Here is a 16523-nt window from a genome sequence, read left to right as displayed (position 1 = left end):
CTTTCCTACTGATTTTTTCTGCTTGAGCTCTAGGCTCTTAACTGAATTTTCCTTCCCTCCGTTATTTTTTAATTCATCCTGTCTATGTCTTGTTTGTTGCTTCTTGTCTCCCCCTTTGGATCATAAGCCCCTCAAGACCAGGGACTGTCTTTTGTCTTTCTCAATCTCCCCAGGGCACAGGACAGAGCCTGGCACAGAACTGAACAACTGACCACAGGGAGGGCAAGGGGCAGAACTGGGCTTTGTGATCAGGGACATAAGGAAATTTCTTCCCTGGAGCAAAACTTTTCTCCTCTCTCCCTTTTTTTTTAGAAGAGGATGTTTCTAAGAGTGAGGCACAATGGAACAGAGGGCCAGGAGAAGGATCTGTAGAGAGTAACAGTGGAAATTCAAAATGGCCCATCGGGAGCATGTGTTTGGTGAGGAGTGTGAAGAGGGTAAAGGAGTGAGTGTCAAGACCATGAATCAGAATAAAAGCTTAGGAAGAGACAGAAAGGGCGAAGAGTTCATGGAAAGAGCAAGGTAAAGACATCCTTTATAGAAAAAGGCATGGAAAATTAAAAAAAATTGAAATGAAGTTGAAGGGGCAAAGAGGGGACTTAACTGAGAGGAAGAAAAAAGGAGAAGAATTCAAGGAAGAAAAAAAGGCATCAGTAAGTTAAAGGAAACTCCAAAACAAAGGGGGGCGGGGAGAGGGAAGTAAGGAGGGAGTTTGGAGGTTGGAGGAAGAGACTTAAGTAGAATGTAAGGTCCTTGAGGACAGGAGCTGGATGCTGCCTGGCATACAGCAAACACTTAATAAATGCTTAGTGAATTGTAGTGAAGACTCAGCTGCAGTTAGCAAGTTTTAATATCCACTAAGTCACACCAGAAGAAACCAAACACCACTTGCTTTCTTAATTAGAGATTGTTTTACTGTAAAATGCAAATATGATTACAAATCAATGTTTTTAAAAATCAATACTGCATTAATATAAACATAACTCCAAGGTAAAAGGAATGGAAGATAACAATTTCCAGGCAGAAACAATGAAGCAAACATACATGATGAAGGCATAATAATTTCCTGAAAAGGACGCTCCAGAAAATGTTTTTCCTTTTAGGAAACTGATTTTTTTTTTTAAAAAGATCCATCCAAAAAATGATTTTCTTCTTATTTAAGAGGCAATGAGGTGAGATGAGAGCATCAATTTCATGAGATAATTTTTATCAGATAAACTGATAATTCCACTAAATAATTTTCCTCCAGTTACATCACATGAAATCAACTGTCCACACCAAACACAATTTTTAAAAGGCACTGACTGTATTAACCTTCACTTCCAACATAAACATGAAAAATTATGTTCCCCAAGTTCTAAACCTGGGTCCAAAGCATTAATGAGTAATAAGCACTATCTGTTGTGAATATGTTTATAAAACCTGGCCTTTATGTGAGCGCGTCAGCACACAGACATGCTGTATTGTGCGGAGACTGATCAGAAGGGTTAATCTGAACTGTTCAGCTGAGGAGAAATCCTTTTGGTGAGCTCAGAGATTCGATTTTTCCTTAGCAGCCAAATGAGATGCAGACTGGGTATAGGTTCGAACCACATTCTACATAAAAGAACAAAAAAAATTTAACAGCAACATGTAAGAGCAGCCACTGTATTTCCCTCTAATGACATCACCATACTAAGACAATACATTCTCCTCTAAGGTCCCGTACCTTACTGTGTGTGACCTTGGGCAAACTAGTTAACCTCTCCGGGCCTCAGTTTCCTCACTTGTAGAAATGAGTGGCTTAGAGAGACAATTAAGGGCTCTTTGAATCCTAAATTGATGATCACATGGTCCAAGCGTGGCTGGGTCTGTGGCATTTAGCCCAGCCCTGTGACCAATGGAAACAATTCAGCCTCTGCTTGGAATCTGTTTGCCAAGTAGGTTAAGGGTAGGAAAGCCAGTGACTGAGCTAAAGGATCACACCAGTTGGTGTCCAGCAGTGAAAGGGAAGGATTACCAAAAGCCAACACTCTGAGTGACTGATCTGTCACAACCTATCAAGCATGTTAGAAAACTGGGTACAAGAAAAGGTGGTAAGGTGTCTGATCACAGGACCATTCGTCCATTTCGGGCCTTGCTGAACCTATACTTTTGCCACATCTAGTCACAGAAGAGTCAAATGGGATGGTAATGACAAAATGAACAGAAATTCAGAAATTGCTTTGAACTGGAGCTCATTTACAGTTGACCAATTTGTAGGCCTTCTTTCCTTATCAATTATCTCACCATGTGCTAACATTTAGGGCAATGCTGCTAAAGTTAGACCTGCTAACCTCAGGTGCTATGCTTCGACCACCAGACTATGCTAGGGCTTACCTTATGTCCCTCAGCATTGTATTTATCCAGAAGAGCCTGGACCCGGGATCCATAGTCGCTATCAACATCATAGAAATTATTTACCTGGAATCAAATTAAAATAAATGGAAAGCTGTACAAGACAAAGCCCCACAATACAGCCCCTAGACCAGAGTAAGGAATGGGTACAAGGGCTGCCTCCAGACCGTGCTTAAACCCAGGATTACATGGATAATGGGGATTCTGGAGGGAGCACCAATTTTTCCGGAGTCCTAATGGAGACATTCCCAGCAAGAGCCTCAATATAGCCCCAGGAGGCAATGGAGTTTCTTTACTGCAGAGGCCCAGGAACAAATAAATACAAAGTTATCCCTTCCACAACTCAACTTTCCCCATCATGGTTTCAATATATCTTAGGTCAGCATAAGAAATTAAATGGGAATTTGGGGGGAGTTTTGCAGAAGCCTCAGATGATACCTGAAGGTTGGCAGATGACACAGAGCCTATGACCAAATAACCCATATTTTACAGGGTGCTGTAAATACCACCCCAAAAAAGAAAAAAATTCTGATTGCTTCTCTGGTACCAAGGGAGGGTCAAAATTTGCATGCAGATTTCCCAGGTCTTGGGGAACACCGCACCACTCGACCCTCACTCCTGTGATGTGGAAGGGATAACTCTGCTGCTTTGGGTCAGACTCCTGTAGTGAAGCAGTCAGATGTAGACACAGACATCTCAGATCAAGGCTCTGGGGCTACACATCCCCTCCCGAGGGGCAGTGATGAAGGCTTAGGAATAGAGATCGAGCTGAAAGGACCCCAAAGAACATGGCCAGCTTTCTCTATAATCTGAGGCCTGGAATGATCCATGGAGAGAACAGGCATGGGAGCTTACATCAGTTACGTAATTGCTAACAAATGTCAAAGGCGACCAGTGACCAGAAGTGAGGAGGAGGGCTTCATCACCTCAGGCATTTTATTTTAAGGTTATTTTTTTTTTAATGCTTTGAGAAAACAGCATCAAACTAAGCTAACTTCCTCCAGGGGCAATGCAGCTCTTTCCACCTCAGTAAATTTCTACTTAACTTCTTAAAAAGGGTCAGCCACCAACATTCTTTAGGGATGCAAGGGTAGAAACCATGCTCCCATTGACTATAATCTATGAAATTTGTGGCCAAGCCTCTATGTTTATCAGGCAGCACTCAGAATCCTGGGTAATATGGGGCAGCAGCCAAACTAAAACAGTGGGAGAGAATTCCTCCGATTTTAAGAACTTAGAGAAATCATGACTGAGGATTAGTGGGGTGGTGCATACACTGTCTTCCAGGGTCCCTGATCATCAGATAACAGAACGTGGAACCCTCAGCTCCCTGTGCCCTGCCTCTACCCCTCCCCACAAGCAAGGCCCCCCCACTGCAGGCAGCGGCCGTAATACAAAGGTCACTCACGGCTTTCTTCTGGATGAAAAGCTGGGCATCCTTCAGGTGCCCGGCAATGTTCTCACACAGGCGCTGGCGCTCTGCTTCATTCAGCACCATGTTGTAGAACGTTCTCACCTGTGATAGTAATGGCAATTAAAGATTCCCCTGTATTGGCTTGGTTTTCAAATTGATTGTGTTAAAACCCAGAGTTTGTTTGTTAATCCCACCTGTGGGATGGGCTTGTTGATGTGAAAAGAAAGTCCTGAATTGGGAGGAGCTGGTGATGTAGATTTGGAGAGACACTAGAGAGAGGCGGAAGATCTTTTTGGAAGCAGCACCTCGTGGAGAGAGAGACTAAGAGAATTGCTGGTGGCCGCTTTGAATTGCCCTGGACTTTTGAGACCTGCCCCCTGAGCTGCCAAGGACTGAGGAGACATGGCTGTTTTGCTGGTACTTTGTCTGTCTGTTTTGATGTTATTTTGCCAGATTTGTCTACTGGTGAAAGACTGTCCTTTTGTTGAAGAAGTCCTGGAACCTGGCTGTTCGCTAAGAAGGCCTGCGACTGTCCTGCAGACAGAGAGTGAATACTGTCCACTGGTGAGGGACAGTACTGTTGTTGCAGGGGTCTGGAGACTGTCCTGCAGACAGAGTGAATACTGTCCACTGGTGAGGGACAGTGCTGTTGTTGCAGGGGTCTGGGAGCCTTTCTGTTGGTTCAGAAGCCCTGAAGAAGGATTTTCTTGTTGTATGTTTACAGAAATCCTGGGAGAGGGCTTTGCTAATGTGTTCAGGGGTTCTAGGACTGTTCTACAGACAGAGGATAAATTCATGAAGGGACTGGCAATGTATCTTGTGGCTTTGCTAAGCCTTGTCTCCCCAGGAACTAAGATTGCTGAGAACTTGCCTCCTGTCAAGATGAAGAAAAGACCTCCATTTGGGTATTAAGTGCTGTGTTTAAACTTGATGTAACTCTGGGGTAGATTCAATTGTGATCCAGGGGTGGGGAACTTTTGACCTTATGTTTGGAAACTAATCTCCATTTGAGAAAAGGGGCTTTGTGGTGGACTTAATTAAGGTATAGCCTAGGGGTGGAGAAGTATTTAGAACAGAGACTTTGTAATTGATTGAATGATTGGAAGGTCCTGGGGTGGGGTAGTACTTGGAGATTATTTAATCACACTTAGTAAATGCTGTATTTGGAATGATGTCATGTTTCGATCTTCTCTGTTCTGGGTTTGTTACTGAATAAAATAGAGAGCACCTATGCTGGTATTTTGAACCTGGGAAGTTGCCTTTGCTTGGTATTACATTACATCACCTAACGAGACAGAGACACAGGAAGCCAAAGGGTCAGCTCATTCTAGGCAAACACTAATGGAACCTGTGACTTCTAAGGACTCGTGGACAGGGGGACGTGGAGTCTCAGAGACCTGGGATCTGCCCTGCCCTTGTCCCATCCTGGCAAACGACAACCTCTGTGAAGAAGGCACCATCGGGCCTGGAGTCCCTTCCACAAAAGCCCAGCATGAGAATCGGGAAGGGGATGGATGGAAAACACTCTGTAAATTCCTCTGGGGGATGGGAGGGGGCACGCCTCACCTACGGGACCCTGGGGGATCAAGAAGGCAGCCCTCCTGCTCTGTGACTCAAGGATACAGGTGCACCTTACCCCCAGACACCCCCACACACAAAGAGAGAAAGCAAACCAGCGGCAACATTAACCACTCAAGCCTCTACGAGTCTCCAGGACTCCCTGAACGGTCTCAGGGAGCTGTGGGGGAGAGGGCCCAGCATTGAACAAGAGGCCTCGCTCTCCTCCTTTCTGGGGGTGGCACAACTCTCTGACGTTTCCCAAAGTGTGGCCACGAAGCCCCCGCCTCATTCTGTCACAATGAGAGGCTTCAGGAGGGAAGGAGGGCCTGACCAGGATCAGGAGGAGACAGCCATGGCTAGCTGGGTGACGCGTTACCTGGGTGACATTGTCCTCATTGGCACTATTGTAGCGCTCCACGTCCCCTGAGGTCTGAAAGCGCTTCTCCAGGGCGGGGCGATAATCCTCAGGAGCCCCAAAGCTGTTAGGGTAGTAATTGGGAGCCCCACCTTGGAGAACAGAAGATGGGGTCACAAGGGATCACCAAAGCCTTCTTACTAATGTCAACATGCATGCTGAAATGTCACCAAAGAAAGTCACCGAACAGAACAGGTCCAATTATGCATCTACAAAATGCTTACTAGGGAAAAAAAATTTTAAAGAATAATCAAAAAAGAAAAAAATTTTTAAAAGAAAAAATTTTAATTAATAAATATTTTTTTAAATGCTTAATTAAGGAAGGGCTCTTCCCCAAGAACACAAACTACTCAGGCAAAGACTCTCTATTTCAGAAGAATAGCTGGAAAAATTGGAAAGCAATCTGGCAAAAAAAAATATAGGTTTAGACTATCATGTTACACTACATCACAACAAGTTCCAAATGGATAAGTGACCTAAATATAAAAGGCCACAATAAGCTCAGAAGAAAAAAACGTATGCATATAAATACATATGTATATATGTATGTGTATGTGTATACACACAAACATATACCTATACATATTCACATAGATGTATATATGGACATACATATTTATATACACATACATATATGTATATATAGTTATGGCTACAGGGAAAATTCTTAGAGGAGTTTATGAAAAATAAAACAGAAAAATTAGATAAAATGAAATTTAAAAAAACTTTTGTAAGAATAAAATGATGCAGTTAGGGTAAGAACTGGGCAAAATCATAACGAATCTGCTGAGTGTACCCTTAAACTTTTATATTTTAAAACATGCTCTAAAGCAGTTATAATGTCACAAAATACAGACCCCAGATGTTACACCAAATGCATATAAAAGATTAGAGTTTGGGGTGGCCAGGTAGCACAGAGAGTAAGAGCACCGGCCCTAGTGTCGGGATGACCTGGGGATCGAATCTGGGCTCAGATACTTATCACCTCACCCAGAAATAACTAGCTCTGTAGCCTTGTGCAAGTTACTTAACCCTGATTGCTTTAAAAAAAAAAAAAGATGAGAGTTTGACAAAGTGTAGAAAAAATGGGAGGGGTGGTATAAATTGCATAAAGGCTGATGGGAAAAAAGGGTTAGCAACAGTGAAAAGTGGACTTAGATACAGACTTTACACAAGGTACTGCTTTAAATTCTAGCTAGAATGTAGACTAAGAACATACACAAAAAAGGAATAAAATAGAACAATATATTAATTTCAGTTGTAGGGGTACAATTTTTTTTTTATTGAGCAAAAAGAAGAAACTACTGGGGACAAGGTACATAGTACTCAATTATCAAAAAATTAAAAATTTCTTTCCAATAAAGAATATAATAGAGATAAGAAGAAGAAAAATGGGTTGGGAAAACCATTTCTGGTAAATGTAACACAAAATAACTTCTAAAATTTGTAAGAGATGGAGAAAAACATTTGAGAGCAAAACCCAAATCCCAAATAAATGGCTAAAGGGATATAAAAACATGCAAAATAAAAACCACACATTGTAAATAATAGTTTGAAACATGTTCAAACTCCCTAAAAATAAAGAAACGTAAGCAACACCAACTTCTGGTCCCTACTTTGGTTTTTGAATTTCTGAGCCACAGCTTAAAATACAATGATGGGCTCCTGGCCAGAGATGGAGTCACCTAGCAAGGGCGTAAGAAGGGGGTTTACAAATCTAATCAAAAGAGTTTTAAGATAAAAATTAAGAGGGAAAGAAAAAACTACATCCATCAGCAATGCTATAAACATAGAAAAGAGCTAAAACAGAAGTAGCCATGCCCAGAAAGTTACAGGAGATAAAATTTCCAAGGGGAAAAAAAAGACCCTGATTTCTATGTACACAAATCAGGTTAGTAAGATGAACTGGAAATCCTAATGAGGAAGTCAACTTAACCTCCCAGACATGGGTGAGATGTAGTGGTATAGGATCCCTCGACCTCTGAAATAGGGTACCTTGTTAAAAAGAAAAAGGATAGGTACAAGGCGGTGGGGAGGCGGGAGGGAGAGAACGTGGCACTGTGCAGTAAAAAGATATTTTCATATGAGAGAATCCAGAAAAAGGCAATGGATGAGGGGGAAGGGAGAGGGGCCAGGGACTGGCCTCCCAAGTCTCTTCCAGCACTACATTATGACCCTAGAACTGTTCTAATTTTGCCTGTTTCCCCAGTACGTAACACAATATAAGTGCTTAATGAAAGTCTTTAAACTGAAAATGCAATTCAGATTAATGAGAAATATAAAGATATTAAAATCTGTAAGAGATAATATGTGCAAAAAGAAGAAAAGGGGTGAGGGGAGCAGGCAACACTGGAGCCTCACTCGATCTGAACTGACCAGAAGGTGTACACACACACACACACACACACACAGAGGCATAGAAATACATTTCATTCAACAGGGGAAAAGGAGGGAAAGAAAAGGAGGGCAGATTAAGAGATGCATTGGTCCTGAGCAAAACAAACTTCCAGTGGCAGCAGAAAACTAGAAACAGAGGGTGCCCAGCATTTGGGAAGTAGTTGAAAAAATGATGGTCTATGAATGGTAACTGAACACTATGGTGCTATAAGAAATGATGAAGGGGATGGTTTCAGAGAAACCTGGGAAGGTTTGTGTGAACTGATGCAGAGTAAAGTGAGAAGAACCAGGAAAACACTTTATACAATAGCAACGATGCTGTGAGGACAAAAAATTCTGAAAAACTCAGGAACGATTAACCACAATCCCAAAGGACCATGGATGAAACCTGCTACCCACCTCCCCAAAAGTGACAGGACAGATTCAGAATGCAGACGGAAACATATTTTGGAAAAGCATGGCCAATGTGAGAACTCGTTTTGCTTGACCATAAATGTTCTTCTTTCCTTCTAAATAGGGAAAAGGAGAGGTGGGAAGGAGAGAAGGTGGATTTTCACTGATTGAAAGGAAATTTAAAAATATACAGAGAGACGAATGAGCCAAATAAAAGTGAAAGAGACACAGAGAAAGTAACTGATAATTACTACAAAAAACTGAAGTTGAGGATGAGGTGATGGAGTGATCATAATTGGCTGTAAATTATAGTTAATAAGAGCCTATGCAGGAGAATTAGTAAAAAAGAGACGCCATCAAAGAAATAGATTCACCACAAAGTGAGTCCATACACAGTCTTGAAAAAAAGGGAAACCGTGTCTCCACTGATATTCTTACACTTGTCAAAAGAACATGAGAGGAAGGCCCTAGAGGACTGGGTGAACCTCTGTGACAGACCTGTGAGAACACATCAATGAGTTCTCAGATCTACGAGAGCACAATGAAATACGTTATTCAGATGTAAAAGTTCTACAGTGTACTTAATTGATTTTGCTGATATTAAAAGTCAATAATAAATCATATAAAGTTACATACGGTCTATCACAGATAGGTGTTTGTATATTGGAGGGAGGCTGGGAAGGGGGAGACAAGGAGGGCTCAGTTTCCTATAAAGACACTCAAGAATTCAAGAAGCAGATTAAATAATTAGCTATATTTAGCCGTGCATAAATCATCAAAACAACCTGTGTCACAGTGGAAAACTCAACCAATTGCTAGTAAATCACAGATTTGTTTCACTGAATCGACTTTTCCCTTTAGTAACCAAAATGGTCTAAGTATAACATAATTCACACTTCCCAAGGTTGTTGTAAGGAAAGTGGCATCACAGGAAGAGCATGAGATGCCCAGTCCCAGGAGGCCCCGGGCTCCCATCTGAGGGCTGCTCCTCAACACCCACAACCCTCCTGTGTGAGCCCCAACCTCTGAGCCTTATTTTTTTTCATCCAGAAAATAAGAGGTTTGAACTCAGGGCCTCCCAAAGGTCACCCTCCAGATCTAAATCCCTAGACCCTACACATTTCACAGTAAACTTCTTGTACAGGATATCAAGGAGTTCTGGGGATACCTTGGTTGTCAAACATGCACATAGGTCCATCTCTTTGGTAGTTGGCCACTCGAGCTCGGTAAGGACAGTTCACAGGGATGTGAAGATAGTTGGCTCCTAGACGGTGGCGGTGAGTATCAGGATATGCGAAAAGACGGCCCTAAAATAATGAATGTGAATGTTTACTTCAAGTTGTAAATGTGTATTTACTGTTTTTAATCAACAGAAGGGAAAAGCACCAAATACAGAATAGTGACTGAAAATGTACCCCACAGGGGGCCAGGTCTGTCCTTTATTATAGACATTATTCTCATTGAAAAGTCGCTTATTCTCCATGATGTATTCCAAGTCATGCTAAAATTAATTTTAACATCTACTCTACACAGCTAGTCACCCCATTTTTTTTTCAGTTTAAAAATTACCAACAAAGCCTAATCACATTTGTTTAGCTCCTTTTCCCATGCAAGTTACTAATTTAAAAGGACCTAATTAACCAAAACCCCACTGAAACACTCAGTGATTTTTTTTACTATATGCCACTTTTAAAAGAAAGAAGTGACTAGAAAACAAAATAATTTAGTTCAATAAAAGAGAAAACCCTCCCAAGGTTTCCCTACAAAAATTAGTTTTATCACAAATATGCTCTACATTCCACAACTAGCTAGAGTGCTGCTGGTTAAAATAATGGACCTGAGCTACACAAATCCAACCATAAAAGATTAAAGGCTAGCCAAAATATTCTATTTATGACAGCTGGAAAATGTAGAGGTGCCATGGAAAGACCCAGAGTCTGGAGCAGGGGTGGGAAACCTGTGGCCTCCAGGCCACACGTGGCCCTCTAGGTCCTCAAGTGTTGCCCTTTGACTGGATCCAAACCTCGCCTTTAGGGTTGGGGGAGAGCCCCACTTGAGGACCTAGAGGGTCACATATGGCCTCAAAGGCACAGGCTCCCCACCCCTGGTCTGGATAGTCAGAAGACAAAGACTGAATCCAGCCCTCACTCCATCTCTCCCTCTCATCCCTTAGAGCCCAAGTTCTTTCATTTGTAAAACAGGGATGATGTTTTACAACCCAGGCCACAGGATAGTTGTGAGAAAAAGGCCTTTGCAAACCTTCAACCAATTATGATAATAATGCAACTATTATTGGTATTATTCCTTTGAGAAAGATAATGAGTGCTGAAATTACAAGGATTGTCTGTTTAATTCTAAATTAACCAGAAAAGGTGATGAAAAGAAACCCTTCATTCCCTCACCATGCTGGTTACCTGAGGTTTTTAAAGGCGATTTATCCCTTCAGAAGAAGGCTAATGATGAGGAGCCAACTGTCTCATGGGACACCATTCCCAAAAGAATTGAACCTGGAAAAGGGGACTTGTCGGCCTAATAGCATGGATGAAATATCCAGCTGTGCTTAACTCCTGGCTCAGCGATCTCCCCACTTATGGCTCATCCTTCATCTGCAGAGGACCAATGACATTGTAGAGTCATAGCATGACTCATGCATGATTGGCATTTAAGTGAAACAGAGCTGCACAGTCGTCAGCCTCACTCTGTCTTCCAGAGTCATCGAAGTCCAACGACAGGACACAAGTCAGGATGACTGTCGATAGCCTGGGTTATGGTGGGTGACTTTATCGTCTTCGATATCTGACCAAGCTCTCAGAACTCCACAGAGCCTGCTTCAGCTGCCTTCACGGCCCTTGGAACAAATTGTTCTCATTTGCCCATTCCACCAGGGTCAATAACCTACTATACTTAGAGTGTGAATCCAGCTCCCAAAATCAATGTAAATAGCCTAGGGTCAGTTTTTTCCCCCCACTATTTGTGCCAATAACACAGCACGGGCTCTATCCTGGGGCTTGGTTGATTCCTTTGCCCCACAGCCAGTCTGGCAATAGTCTCCTTCTAGAAACAGGGCTAAAGATGCAATCACTCCATAAACAAAAGCCAGGCCACAGCCTCTCCCATATTTTCTTACCCCACCACTCTCCTGGTGTATCAGGGGTCACTTCACATAGGAAAGAAGTTTATAAAACAACAGGGAAAGGTCCCAACATCCAACAACAGGGAAAGAAGCAAGCTACAGTATGGTGTTATAAGCAAATACTCTAAAGCTATTTAAAAAAAGAATCTATGGAATAATTGCAAGTTCACAAAGCATAACACACAATGGAAGGTCCATATTCATTACAACAATGTAAAATCTCAGGTATACATTAACAAAGATTGGGGAAAAAATCTGGAGTACCATAAAGAGTGTTTAATATTCAGAATTATTTCTATAGTTATTTACTTTCAATAATAATAACCAGTGTCTTAAGATAAATCATTATATAAAAAAGTCAGAGGTAGTTATTGTGGTAGGCTTATAAAAACCACTTCTGGTTAAACCTTGGTTCATGGGCATAGTTCAAGAAAACAGATAATTGTACAGTAATTTATTAAACCACTTCTTTTCCCATTGAATTCTTATCTAAGGAAGTAGTTAAAACTCCCTCCTCATGTTACAAGTGTGTGGTATGGGCCCACACCATGAATTATGCCAAATATGCCCAATAATGAGGATTATAAGGACAATAATTAAGGCAAAAGTAGTGCATCTTAAACATTGGCAACTCAATGATCATCAACATTTTCCTGTTTACAAGAGGAAAAACTGAAGGGCCACATTAATGAAACGGTAAATTAATAGAAGAATTTTGATCAAGGTGTCCTGATGTCTATTAATTCCAGGCAATAAACTGCCCAGCCCTTCAATAATCAATCAACATTTATTAAGCACCTACTATGGGCCAGGCACTCTGTGAAGGAGCAAATATTTTTCTGAGACACATTTCAAAAAAGGAAATGCCAGAATCTTGAAACCCTAATGGACTCTCACCCTAACACTATGCATTATTACATGAAATCCGAAGGGTCTCGTAGATGGCAGGTATTCTGTCTAGTGACACGGTCTGCTTGGCTGCTCCACGAATAAGACCCTCTACCTCCCGGCTGACTATTCTCCTGGTTGCCCCGCTATGTCTAGAATGCCCTTCCTCCTCTACTGACTCCTGACTTCCCCGGCTTCCTTTAAGTTCCAATTAAAATCCCACCTCCTACAGGGAGCCTTCCCCTACTCCTAATTCCAGGGCTCTCCCTCTCTTAATCATTTCCTGATTATCCTACCTATAGTTTCTTTTCCATATATTTGCCTGTGGTCTCCCTTGTCAGACTGTAAGTTCCCTGAGAGTCAGACTGCCTTCTGCCTCATTGTGTCCCCACACTTAACAAAGAATCTGGCAGTATAATAGGTACTTAATAAATGTTTACTGATTGACTGATTGATGATCTCACCCCAAAGCATTCCCATGCATGAAACATCATCAGCCTCAAATTTCAGGTGTGGCCGGCTTAAAGGTCAGTCTAGGATGGTCTGAACCATATAGAAACCCACCAGGCTTACCTGCAGCATTTTATCAGGGCTTGCTTCGATGCCTGGTGGCATGTTACTTGGGTCAAAGGCTATCTGCTCCACCTCTGCAAAATAATTCTTGGGGTTCCTATTTAAGACCAGTTTACCAACTGGGATAAGAGGGTAGTCTTTGTGAGACCAGACCTGGAAATGAGAGAAGCATAACGTGACAGAGAAGCTAAAAAAAAGTTAAAACTACTTTTTGAAATCCTGGCATCCCATCTTACAGAGTCAATGATTATGACAAATGATAAAAGCCAAGAGATCACTCTTGAGTCCACCATCTGTGCTGGTCAAACTTTGGGCAACAGCAAAATCAGACAGTGTCTTTCACAAAATTTAACCCTTGACAAATACTAAGATTCCAAGCAGCCAGAGCTTGTGTGAATCAGCACAGTGAGCACCTGTAATGAAACTACACACCGGAATGAAACACCCTGTAAAAGTTCTAGGACAGCACCATCCCGAATGCTGCTAGCACATAATGCGCCTTCCATTCTCCATACAGCGCTAGGCCACCCATGTCTTTAACGCCTTACCTTAGTGAGGTCAAAAGGATTAAATGGAAATTCTTCCGCTTGCTTGAAGGTCATGACCTGGATGTAAAACGTCCAGGTTGGGTAGTTGCCCAAAGAAATGGCATTGAAGAGATCCCGCAGGCCATAATCGGGATCTTCCTGAGCAAGTCTGCCAGCCTCTTCAACAGAAAGATTTTTGATTCCTTGGTCAGTCTAAAAGAGAAAAACAACAGAAACATTTAGACTGAGCTTAACTGGCAAAGCTGTCTAAAGTTAACAAACCATAAAGGAAAGGACTGTGAGGTAATAAGGAAGGGCCCCTCACTGCTTTCCGAGATAATTAATGACCCACAGAGAGCATATCGGCAGAACATCATCTCCAAATGTCAAATCCATTATTAGGTCATCAAACACCATGTGGCAATGCTGATTTTCAGAACAGCCAAGGAACTGTGTTTCTCTAATCAATATCAAAAATCTGCTCTATAAAAGCATTTCTAGCAGGTGCTTAATAAACTCTTGTGAAGGAGATGAATGTATATACACAGTGCATTATAGATGGCAAGCTCCTTAGGGACAGGGACGGTCTTCTGACTCTTCTGTGTCCCCAGTGCTCAGCACAGAACCTGGCACACAGTAGGAAATTAATAAACGTTTACTGACATATAATTTTATTTTTCTTCAGTAAGTGCTACAAAAGGACATTCCCATAGCTCTCTGGCAGGGGGTGCAGGAATAATACAATAGAAAATATAAGCAATATGAAAAATAAAAGATATCAAGACAAATTTGTTTTAAACAAAAAGCACATCGCCTCCATTTTATGATACGCAAATTAGCTCAGAATGTGACTAAATAGACTTTTTCTTTTAAATAAAACTGAGGTTCTTAAAGCCTAACAGAGGGGGAAAACCAGCAGCCGCAAGGCCACATGAGGCCGCAGGTTCCCCACCCCTGGCCTACTGCTTATTGTCATCAACAGCAGTATCTTATGCAGAAAAGGTCCTTTTAAAATATTCCAATTAATAAGAGGCAATATTATTGATTGATAAATTGATAAAATGATCACTTAGACTGGGTAACAAGAGACCTGAGATCTAGGCCTAGGTCTTCAATTAATTACTTTTGTCATCTATGGAAAAATCTTTCTGGGCCTGAGCTTCCCCATCTGCAAAATGGGGGTTGAACTAGGTCATTTACAAGGTTCTTTTTGGCCTTAAAATCCTAAGATTTAGTACCAAAAGCATTTGATTCTATAAGGAAAAAAAAAAAAGAATTTTGCTTCTACCCTTCAGAATCATTCATTTGCTTTTAATTTTGCACATCAGAGAAACTCGATAAATATTTGTTGAATGAAAGATCTAATAAGTCCTGATGACTGTCTGGAAAGCTAATTTAGATTCACCTTATAATGGAATTTGCAGTAAACTGCTTCCCCTTGAGCATTAACCAGTTTGAAGGTGTGAGATCCATATCCGTTCATGTGCCGATGGCCATCTGGAATCCCTCGGTCACTGAACAAGAAAGTAACCTGGGAGGCAAGAAGGAAGAAAATTTCATTTAAGGCAAAATGGCCAAACAGATTCTTAACCAAGTCACAGCAAAATGCCCAAACAAAACTGAGTACATGGTAGCAAATTGCCCATTAGATGAATATTTCCTAAATCACAAACGAAGCATATAGTCACAGGGATGCCATCTTTGCTTTTCACTCCCCAAAACTAATTAAACACTTCATGACAAATGAAATTATAATCTGTCGCTTCTATCAATCTAATTGTAATTTGGTTATGCTAGCAGTTTAAGATTTCTTTAAAGAAAAAAATCACAGAACAGGTGTGGCAAATCTGTGGCCTCAAGGCCCTCTAGATCCTCAAGTGTAGCCCTTTGACTGAATCCATACTTCATGTGGATTCAGTCAAAGGGCTGCACCTGAGGACCTAAAGGGCCACATGTGGCCTCGAGGTTGAAGGTTCCTCACCTCTATCATAGAATATTCTTCCTAGGAAATCAGAGGAAGCCCCTCAAAAGAAAAGGGAAAAACCACTCCAAAATTATTTCCTAAATCCCATGAAATAAAGCCTTAGTAAATTCCTCCTTTGTGGGGAATAATTACAATGCATTCCTACCTGATGCAAAGATTCAGGACGAAGACTCCAGAAGTCCCAAACCATGTCAGGATCTTTAAGGTGGGTCTGAGGGTTCCTCTTCTGACTATGAATAAAGGATGGAAACTATGTGGGGGGAAAAGATCCAAAATCAGGTTGCAGAAATTATGGCTTCTTCCCCATATTTGCTTAAGGGTTAAGTCACAGGATATACTGCAAATGTAAGCAATCATTTTGATTCTCTCAGTTAATAAACACTTATTAAGCATCTGCTACGGGCCAGGAACTGTACAAAGGGCAGAAGACACAAAAGGGGCAATAGAGAGTACCTGCCCTCAAGGAGCTCACAATCTAAAATGGTATAATATAAAGGAATAGAAGGACAGAACTGACCACTGGGAGATTGCACTGGGATAGAGAACTCCCAGAGGAACCAATGGAGGTTAACACCTTCCTAGAGAGTTAGCTTAATCATGGAAAGGTGAGCTGCCCAGAGTCACCTGGCTAATACACATCAGAAGCTGGACTTGAACCCGAGTCCTCCTGACTCCAGGGCCAGCTGTCCAGCCTTTATATCAAAATGCTTTTCAAATAAGTCAGAATCTTGAACTGACTACAATAAAATGGTCTATTTATTATATCCAGCTAGTGCCCAGCTATTATCAAAACTGTTCATAGGCTCCCTCTCAGCCAAAATTACAGTAATAGAATCCAGCTATTTAAATTCCACACAAAGTCC

General features: G+C 41.6%; 1 protein-coding gene across 2 annotated transcripts in view; it reads right to left on the bottom strand.

Annotated features, from left to right (window-relative positions):
* Positions 1–892: 892 nt before the first annotated feature.
* The window catches only part of CAT (catalase), a 178302-nt gene continuing 162671 nt past the window's right edge, over positions 893–16523 (bottom strand). For both annotated transcript variants that reach the window (XM_069091397.1, XM_069091398.1), the window contains 9 exons: positions 15806–15910; positions 15082–15207; positions 13698–13889; positions 13150–13302; positions 9724–9862; positions 5727–5857; positions 3785–3892; positions 2359–2442; positions 893–1596 (listed from right to left, as the gene is read on the bottom strand). In XM_069091397.1, the coding sequence (XP_068947498.1) occupies positions 1531–1596; positions 2359–2442; positions 3785–3892; positions 5727–5857; positions 9724–9862; positions 13150–13302; positions 13698–13889; positions 15082–15207; positions 15806–15910 (1104 nt within the window). In that variant the 3' untranslated portion in view covers positions 893–1530. The remainder of the gene's footprint in view (positions 1597–2358; positions 2443–3784; positions 3893–5726; positions 5858–9723; positions 9863–13149; positions 13303–13697; positions 13890–15081; positions 15208–15805; positions 15911–16523) is intronic.

Source organism: Petaurus breviceps, unplaced genomic scaffold (genome assembly GCF_028583685.1).
Source record: "Petaurus breviceps papuanus isolate PSGF00001 unplaced genomic scaffold, PetGlider_PUasm1.0 188, whole genome shotgun sequence".
NCBI lineage: Eukaryota > Metazoa > Chordata > Mammalia > Diprotodontia > Petauridae > Petaurus > Petaurus breviceps.
Note: the sequence above shows the minus strand (reverse complement) of the source record. Positions and strands in the feature narration are given on the sequence as shown.